The 9,543-nt window shown below is 48.0% G+C and overlaps 1 protein-coding gene and 1 pseudogene across 1 annotated transcript; both read left to right on the forward strand.

Moving 5' to 3' along the window:
* Nucleotides 1–974: 974 nt before the first annotated feature.
* On the forward strand, nucleotides 975–2,315 carry LOC109782583 (histone H3.2-like; annotated as a pseudogene).
* Nucleotides 2,316–5,630: 3,315 nt separating this feature from the next.
* Nucleotides 5,631–9,255, forward strand: LOC109782581 (probable metal-nicotianamine transporter YSL13). The gene is made up of 6 exons (XM_040399467.3): nucleotides 5,631–6,565; nucleotides 6,947–7,110; nucleotides 7,223–7,320; nucleotides 7,411–7,545; nucleotides 7,678–7,867; nucleotides 7,942–9,255. The coding sequence occupies exons 1-6, from the start codon at nucleotides 6,094–6,096 to the stop codon at nucleotides 9,052–9,054; spliced, it is 2,172 nt and encodes a 723-aa protein (XP_040255401.1). The 5' UTR covers nucleotides 5,631–6,093; the 3' UTR covers nucleotides 9,055–9,255.
* The last annotated feature ends 288 nt before the right edge of the window (nucleotides 9,256–9,543 follow it).

The raw sequence follows: 9,543 nt of genomic DNA on the forward strand, positions 1-9,543 counted from the left end.
CATCGGAAGTGTTCCGGAATGTATCGGGTATTTATCGGAGTACCGGGAGGGTTATCGGAACCCCGGGGGGAGATATGGGCCATATGGGCCATAAGAGGGGAGCACACCAGCCCACAAGGGGTGCGCGCCCCCCTTAGGCAGGAGGCCGAATTGGAGAAGGAACCAGGGGGTTCGGCCCCCCTTCCTTTCTCCCTTCCCCCTTCCCTTTTCTCTCCGACAAAAAAGGAAGGGGGGAGGCCGAATTGGGGAGGACCCCAAGTAGGATTCCTCCTACTTGGGGCGCCCCCTTGCTGCTCCCCTCCCCCTCCCACCTATATATACATGGGGAGGGGGCGCCTAGAACACACAACAACAATCGTTAGCCGTGTGCGGCGCCCCCCTCCACAGTTTACACCCCCGGTCATAGTTTTGCGGTGCTTAGGCGAAGCCCTACAAGAATCACTTCACCATCCCCGTCAGCATGCCGTCATGCTGACGGAACTCATCTACTACCTCGACACCTTGCTGGATTAAGAAGGCGAGGGACGTCATCGATCTGAACATGTGCAGAACTCGGAGGTGCCGTACGTTCGGTGCTTAATCGATCGGAGCTAGAAAAAGTTTGACTACATCAACTGCGTTGTCAAACGTTTCCGCTTTCGGTCTACGAGGGTACGTGGGCACACTCTCCCCTCCGTTGCTATGCATCTCCTAGATAGATCTTGCGTGAGCGTAGGCATTTTTTTGAAATTGCATGCTATGTTTCCCAACAGTCTCCTCCTATGAAGAGCTTCTCGCCAATCGGTACACTCCTAACCATGTCCTCCAGGCCTTCCCAGAACTCCCTCTTGGTGTTCTCACTGTGGCCTACTTGCGAGTACTACGCGCTGATAACATTGAGAACTAAGTCCCCAGTTACCACCTTGACTAGGATAATCTGGTCCCCACGTCTCTTGACGTCTACCACTCAATACTTGAGGCTCTTGTCGATCAAGATGCCTATGCCATTTCTGTGTTGCCCCGTCCCTGTATACCACAGCTTGAAGCTGGTATCCTCCACCTCCTTCACCTTCTGACCCCTCCATTTGCTTTCTTGGACACAAAGGATATCAACACCTCTCCTCACTGCTGCATCAACTAGCTCCCGGAAGCTTCCCTGTAAGAGACCCTATGTTCCAGCTACCTAAGCGAATCCTCTTAGGCTCGGCTAGCTTCCTTACCCTTCGCACTCGTCGAGTCAAATGCGAAGACCCATGCTCATTTTCCACTACATCCGGGCGTCGATGTAGCGTGCCACTAAGGATGGGACGACCCGATCCTCGCTCACTTGTCACCGTATCCATATCAAGATACGACGCGCCACCGGGGGGTGATGGCCCGGCCCTTGCCCATTTGACACCACACCCGGGTTCTGATGTGGCGCGTCGCTGAGAGGGTTACGCCCCAATGAAAATCTTTTGGGTTTCATCTCCATAAGAGTGGCTGAGTTTGTACGTTGGCTCGTCAAGCCTATCACAACCCTCCTCCTTTACCTGGGCTTGGGACCGTCTATGTTGAGACAACATAGGCGGAGTTGGCGCCATGATCCGTCTAAAGCCCGAAAATCCAAAGCCCAAAAATTTTCGCTCAGAATTTTCAAACCGCGCGCCATCTTCCAAATCCCCACCCCTACTTAACCCTCCACCGCTACCCCAAATCATCACAACCCACGCCGCCGCCCCAATCTCCCAATAAGAAACCATCGCTCGCCCGCCCAGGTCGTCGATCCCCTGCTCTAATAGCCCGCACGAAGCAGACGACGCGCAACGCAGAAGCAGCTGGCGACCAAGGCGGCGCGCAAGTCCGCCCCGGTCACCGGCGGCATGAAGAAGCCCCACCTTTTCCACCCGGGTACCATTGTGCTGCGCGAGATCTGGAAGTACCAGAAGAGCACGGAGCTTCTCATCCGCAAACTCCCCTTCCAGCGGCTGGTGCAGGAGATCGGGACTACAAGACTGACTTGTGCTTCCAGAGCTCCGCCGTGTCGGCGTTGCAGGAGGCCGCCAAGGCGTACCTCATCGGGCTGTTCGAGGACACCAACCTTTGTGCCATCCACGCCAAGCGCGTCACCATCATGCCCAAGGACATCCTGCTCGCCCGCCGCATCCACGGGGAGCGCGCCTAGGCTTCGAATGCTTCCTGCCGCCATGGTTCCTTGTTGATCTCGAGGAGATTTATTTCATCCACCTTTGCTTCGAGTTACTATTAGGTTGTAGTCGATGATATGTTCCCGTGATGTTGATTACCAGTTCGAAAATTGCAATGGATGTGATCTATTTTATCATTGTTTCTGAGATCTCGTGAATCAAATTATGTGCTTGGATGCTATGTTTGGTGAATGGTTCTTGTTCTGGAGTTATCTTATTTGCGTATCAGAAATTTGCAATTGAGAATTACTGTGGAGATTACAAATTTTTGTCCATGTTTGTATGTTCTTTAATTCTTTTGAGCGCCGACCATTTTATCTAACAAGCTGTTAACTGACAGAATGCATAATTTGGTGTTCACTAACAAGCTACATAATTTGGTGTCAGCAACACCGTATCTGATTAAACTTGAGATCGGACCCCGATGAGGCTACTTCTGCCAAAGTTTTGAAAGATCGGAAGGTGGATGTGAGTTCTGCAGTTGCTATGATATTATTTGCAGCTTCTGTTCCATGGATTCCATTCTAGCTCTCGTAGTTATGTGGGTCTGTGAGGGTCGTCACACTTGCAGTGTCAGCGTTTACAATTTTGTTGGTGCCACACTGCACATATGGCCATATGGGTTAAAGAGTGTAGGCTCCGTTACCGTATCCACAGCAAGCCTTTGGTTCCATACCAGCCCTGAAATCACCACCCGACCAGTTTCAGTAGTACTACTACTTGACACTTGTAATTTCATATATGGCTATAAACCAAGCCGATTGATCTACTCACTATGTGGCAGACAGGATTTGACAGAGCTTACCATGAGCTTCCGAGTGCCTGAATAGCTTGGGCATGATGGAATATTTGTCAACATAAACAATCAATGCATTATGCGGCGTCTTCCTACCCGCGGCGGCCAAGCTGTTGTTGAGCAGTTCACTGTAGTACACAACAGAGCTATTGTAACTTGTCATACAGCCACACTCATTCATATATCGCCATGCGGAACCTCCATGGCAAAAGCCAGGTTGTGTGCATCCTGTATGTCTTTGCGATATTTTGTTGGTGCAGAAGCTGAGTGTAATTAGTATCTTTGTGATATTAATATATTTCCTTTGTCGAAAAAAATGAGAAAAGCTAGGCAGCACCCGATCAGCGCCATGTTGAAAACCATGAAGCTGTGAGCCCCAATGTTGTACAATTCCTGGATTTTTTTGTTGTTGTGAGGAAACTCAATTCCTGGAAATAGTTTAGCAGGTGTCATACATGAACGAGTTCACTGAATTCGCCTGTTATTTGATCACTTGAAGTTATACTAACTGCCATTTGTGCCACCCAAAACTACATGTATTGTCCCTGAGATATGGCTGACAACGGCAGGATAAAAACACCATCCTCTAGAGTGATTGGAATAAATAATGACTCTTTTGACGTTCTTGGTAAATAAAATGGAGTCTAGATTTCACTTGGAATGTGGTAGTGGTCATGCCCAGCAAGATGGCAAAGCCAAATTCCTAGTTGAACTGGTACATGTCATTAAGAAATCTCCCTATCCTATAATCATTGCAGGTGACTTTAACATGACTAGACGGAACAGTGACAAAAATAAACCAGGAGGCTTGAATAGATGGGTCCTCTGTTCAATGTTATCAGTGAGCAAGGTGATCTGATGGAAATTAAGCTTTCTGTTATGATGTACACTTGATGCAATAACCAGAAGAACCCTACCTATAAGCTTATAGATAGAGTGTTGGTGTCACCTGCTTGGGAGGAACATTTTCCCCTAGCATGCATGTATCTGTACTCGGTGGCAACTGCTTGGTGTGTGGCGCTCCGGAGGACGCAAATCATGCCTTTTTTCGATGCCATCGTCCTGTTGCTTGGAGTGTCATATGAGCTGCGGCTGGGCTTGATTGGGACCCTTCATCGGGGTGATCTTTCATGCTAACCTTCTTTCATGCCTGGGGTCCTGAGAGGCCAGGCTAGTAGAGTTATGTGGACATGCGTTGGGATGCTGCTATGGTCGCTTTGGCACATCCGTAACAAAATAACAATCGAGGGCGTGTTCCCATCTCATTCGGCTGACTGTATTCTTAAATGTGCCATCTCCTTGCAGCGGTGGAGTCCGTTGGGGAAGCGCTAGGACTCTGAAGGTTTGAAGACAGACGATGCAACAACTACACAACATCAATAGCATCGCTCAAGCTCCGGTAGCAGCTGCTTAGGGTAGCAGCTTATTTTGGGTATATTATGAGCCTGCATACTCTGGTTGGCTTTTGCCTGTAATATCCCTAGGCGGAACCTGGAACTTCGTATGTCGTTTGTGTGGTGTTTGGAACCTTGTCACTTTGTTGTGTTGTGGCTTTATTAATTTAAAGTCGTATGCCTCTGGCATCTTTATTCTAAAAAAATGTGTCTCTACTCTCACTAGGGAGCTATCTGATCATACACCCCTAATGATCTCTTCTCGAATGAAGCTTCCCGAAATGACTCCTACGACGTAGGAGCCTCAAAGCTCCAATAAGTAACAAGTTTGATATAGCACAAGCAGGGGGCACACATTGCTTTGGTGGAAGTGTAGATCTGGGGTTCCTCTCTGAATCCTCAAAGTTCGGTGGAGTTTGGTTGAAAGAATAAATCTATGGGGGTAAGCTCTTTCAAGGGCGGTGGGGGCCATTCGGATTTGGAGGATTAGGTGTAGAGGTAGAAGAAGGGTGACTTCTATAGCTCCCTACAAATCCAACCGTTATTCTCACTTGTAGCACATACTCGGAGATCCAACCCATCTAGAGGTGGATCCACTTGGTACCCCGGAAATTCGGCCCACCCAGAAAAGGTGGCATTGAGTACCCCGGAGATCCAGGGGTCATATGCACAGAGACACGGGGTGTCAAGGGGAGATGCCAACTGCCCCTGAAGATCAAGGGGTCAGGGCCTCAGAGACCCGAGGTATTTAGAGGAGATGCCAATTGGACCCGAGAGGTCTGAGTGACTGGAGTCTGGAGCTCCGGGGCATCCAGTGAGAAAACACACGTCCTTTTTCATACTGGTTTAGATGAATGGGTGGTTGAGGTGAGTTCTCACCTTCATCCTTCTCATTAGTTGGGACATAGTATCTGTCCCAAATTAGTTGTCTTACATTTGTCTAGATATGTATGTATCTGACACTAAAATGTGTCTAGATACGTGTATCTAGACAAATATAAGACAATTAATTCAGGACTGAGGGAATATCACCTGAGAATCACTTGGTTAAGTTACTCCCTTCAATCATACGCATCATCAACAGTAAAGCACACTTAAGGGGCTAGATGTACTTTCAATAAGGAAGAAAAAAAATTGGTGCGAGACGACGTTCTTGTCAATTTCGAGATGTATGCGGTGACTTCTATCTATCTTGAAGCTCTGCAAATCCGATCTCTAATTAGAGACGTGCGAGTGTATGCTTCTAAATAAAGGTAAAAATATAAATAAATCAATTTTCACGATATTTTCCAGACTGGAATAATATGGGCTGTATTAATTACCATTAATCCATTACATATCTTTCCATATTTTGCCTGGAATTAGCGGGCGTATTAGGATGAAACGCCCGATTCTTCCCATTTTACCCCCGGTATAGCGCCTTTGCATGCAAACCGTCAAAACGATACTAATAGCGCCTTTACGGAGTAGGACGTCATAGCATGTCCATTGTGAGAGCTATACACTGGATGCCAACGCCTACAGGACTGGCACAGTCAAACCACCAGCCGTCACGCGGTCCATCGTTGCCCCGAGCCCTCCCGACCCACCGTTCTTGTCGTCGAAGTGGAAGCACCCCTGCATATAACCCAACGACCCCGGGCTCTGGCATGCACCTCCGCCCGGCCACCTTGTTGAGAGCAGAAGGGTAGCGTCCGTGGTGCGCGCTCTTGCTCCGCCCGTCGCAGCCACCGGCGACATGGCCACCGCTGTGCCGCGCACCACCGGCTCGGACTCGTCCGTGGTTGACGTGGAGATGGTGGAGGCGAGCGAGATCCGGCGGCGGACCAGGCCGGGCGACCGCGTGTCGCCGCCCGGCGACTGGGGAGAGTGGCGCCAGCGCGACGTCGCTCAGGGTGACCAGCCGACGTCCCTGGAGCGCGTGTTCGCGGACCAGCGCGTGCCGTCGTGGCGTGAGCAGCTCACGGTGCGCGCCTTCGTGGCGAGCTTCTTCCTGGCCGTCATGTTCAACATCATCGTGATGAAGCTCAACCTCACCATCGGCGTCATCCCCTCCCTCAACGTCTCCGCCGGCCTCCTCGGCTTCTTCTTCGTCCGCCTCTGGACGTCGGCCATCGAGAGGATGGGGCTCCTCAAGCAGCCCTTCACGCGCCAGGAGAACACCGTCATCCAGACCTGCGTCGTCGCCGCCTACGGCATCCCCTACAGCGGTAACTCTTGTCATTCGCTGGTTTAATATCGATTCGGTTTTTAATCACTTGCATGCTCTCTTTTTTTTGCGAATAATTACTGGCATGCTCGCACATACAACTTGATCGATTGTAAACTCTGCACCTAGACTCGTAGAGGCAAATTTAAAATCTTGCTAAATATTCTAGGTGAATACATGACAAATGCACCTAGACGCCTTTTTTAAGTATTTGCGAAAATTCTCTCGAATACATGACAGCTGCACCTAGACGCCTTTTTTAAGTATTTGCCAAAATTCTCTGGAACATAGCTATTCGTGAATGATACCAGGAAAGAGTAAAAACTTACTAAAGCACGAGCTGGGTATCCTTACTTCACGATTAACTAAAAAATTATTTCAGGGGGCTTTGGTAATTACCTATTGGCCATGAGCGGCAGAATCGCTTCGCAGACAACAGAGGCAAATAACCCTCAAAATATCAAGAATCCGCATCTAGGATGGATAATTGGCTTCCTCTTCCTGGTCAGCTTCATTGGGCTCTTCGGTCTTGTGCCATTGAGAAAGGTAAAAGGATTTTATGTTCCAACATTTTCGGTATTCAAGAAAAAAAATGCTCCAATATTTTCAGAACCTGCGTGTCAGATGCCTGTTTAACTAACTTAGCACTGCACTTCAGATTATGATCATTGACTACAAGCTGACCTATCCAAGTGGCACTGCAACTGCCTATCTCATAAACGGCTTTCACACACCCCATGGTGCCAAGATTGCAGAGTAAATACTGCAACCATTTCCATTTCTGTGCTAGTCAGATGCCCGCACAATGAGTTTACCAGTTTTGATTTGGTTTGCGTCGTTTTACAGGAAGCAAGTGAAGAAACTGGGTAAATTCTTGGTTCTCAGCTTCTTATGGGGTTTCTTTCAGTGGTTCTACACAGCCACTGATGAATGTGGATTCCAGAAATTCCCATCATTAGGTCTGCAAGCTTTCAACAACAGGTAAAGATTGCACCCTGCAAAGGACGCCTCCAATCAAATCTCTCCATTCGACTCTTGACTTTGAAGATTCCTTCAAATTTGCAAAGCACACCCATTCCAACATTCACCTTGATCGAACTTATTTTTTGCAAGGTTTTACTTTGACTTCTCTTCTACCTATGTCGGAGTTGGAATGATTTGCCCACATATTGTCAACGTATCTATTCTATTGGGAGGCATCCTCTCGTGGGGAATAATGTGGCCTCTTATAGCCAATAAAAGAGGCAGTTGGTTCTCTGCCGATCTCCCTGAGAGTAGTCTCCGTGGAATGCAAGGTTACCGGGTAAGAGTCAGTCTTCCTTGAATCTCGAGTTATCCTTCCCCCCCCCCCCTACTAAATTCCGATGGGTATGACAGGTCTTCATAGCCATTGCCGTGATTCTTGGCGATGGCCTCTATCACTTTCTCAAGATGCTCATTCTGACGGTCTACTCATTAAGATCTCGACTCAAGACGGGCAGCGCTAGTCCATTTCCTGTCTCTGATGATGAAATAAGTAACAGTACTGCAGCTATCTCATATGATGAGCAGCGGCGCAAAGAACTATTTCAAAAGGATCAAATCCCCTGGTACATTGCATATGGAGGTTACGTTGCTGTTGCCGCTGTATCTATTGGCACAGTCCCGCAGATATTCCCTCAGCTGAAGTGGTACCAAATATTGGTAGCCTATATGGTAGCACCGGTACTTGCATTCTGCAATGCCTATGGAGCTGGCCTCACTGATTGGTCTCTTGTTACAACTTATGGGAAGCTTGCAATCTTTGCTTTCGGTGCATGGACAGGTGCTTCAAATGGAGGTGTTCTTGCCGGTCTGGCTGCCTGTGGTGTGATGATGAGCATTGTTTCTACTGCTTGTGATCTGATGCAGGACTTTAAAACAGGATACCTGACACTAGCGTCACCAAGGTCAATGTTCATCAGCCAAATCATAGGCACTGCAATGGGTTGCGTCATTGCTCCCTGTGTTTTCTGGCTTTTTTACAAGGCCTTTGAAGACGTTGGGGTCAGTGGAAGTGAGTACCCTGCACCAAATGCTGCCATCTTCCGCAGCATGGCAATACTAGGTGTCGATGGCTTCTCATCGCTGCCCAAAAACTGCATCACTCTTTGCTACATATTCTTTGTTGGAGCAATCGCTGTCAACTTGATAAGAGATCTTGTTCCCAAGAAGGTATCGAGATTTATGCCAATCCCAATGGCGATGGCGATACCATTCTACCTGGGACCATATTTCGGCATCGATATGTTCATCGGGACAGTGATCCTTTTTGTCTGGCAAAGGCTGGACAAAGTGAAATCAGACACATATGCACCTGCAGTTGCTTCCGGCTTGATTTGTGGTGATGGGTTGTGGGTTTTGCCCCAGTCAATGCTTGCTCTTGCCAAGGTGAAACCTCCAATCTGCATGAAGTTCCTGTCAAGAGGAGTGAACGCCAAGGTGGATGCTTTCATCGCAACATTATCGTAGAATGTTCGTTACTGTTGTCAATCAAAGATTCAGACTGATGCCAGACATGTATGAAATTTGCATTTGCCCATTTATTCAGAAAAATATGCCAGTCTAGTTGATATAACTAGATATAAAACTATGCACAAAGAGATGAACGGCAAATGTATTGTTCTTTGCTCATTTGCAATTTAAGGTAATTGTGAATCTTTTTCGATTTGATTTTCCCTAGTGTGTGTATAATGAATAGTGGGGCAGGAGTTGCAGCAAGGCATTTTATCTGGATTCGCTTCAAATGCTGCACATAAGACTGGAAAATATCGGGCTAATAGTTTCAAAATTTCACTAACAAACATTAACTGAAAAGAGTGGCAGTAGGCAGTAGTACTAAATTTACTCAAACGTGCGTACCTCAGGAGGAGTTCGGATCCATCGCAGCTCGGACGAGTTCCCTGAGTGGAACACCTGCCACACAGCTCTTTGCCTCGTGGTGCCATCTCACTCGTCTCG

This window comes from Aegilops tauschii, chromosome 2 (assembly GCF_002575655.3).
Source record: "Aegilops tauschii subsp. strangulata cultivar AL8/78 chromosome 2, Aet v6.0, whole genome shotgun sequence".
Lineage (NCBI taxonomy): Eukaryota > Viridiplantae > Streptophyta > Magnoliopsida > Poales > Poaceae > Aegilops > Aegilops tauschii.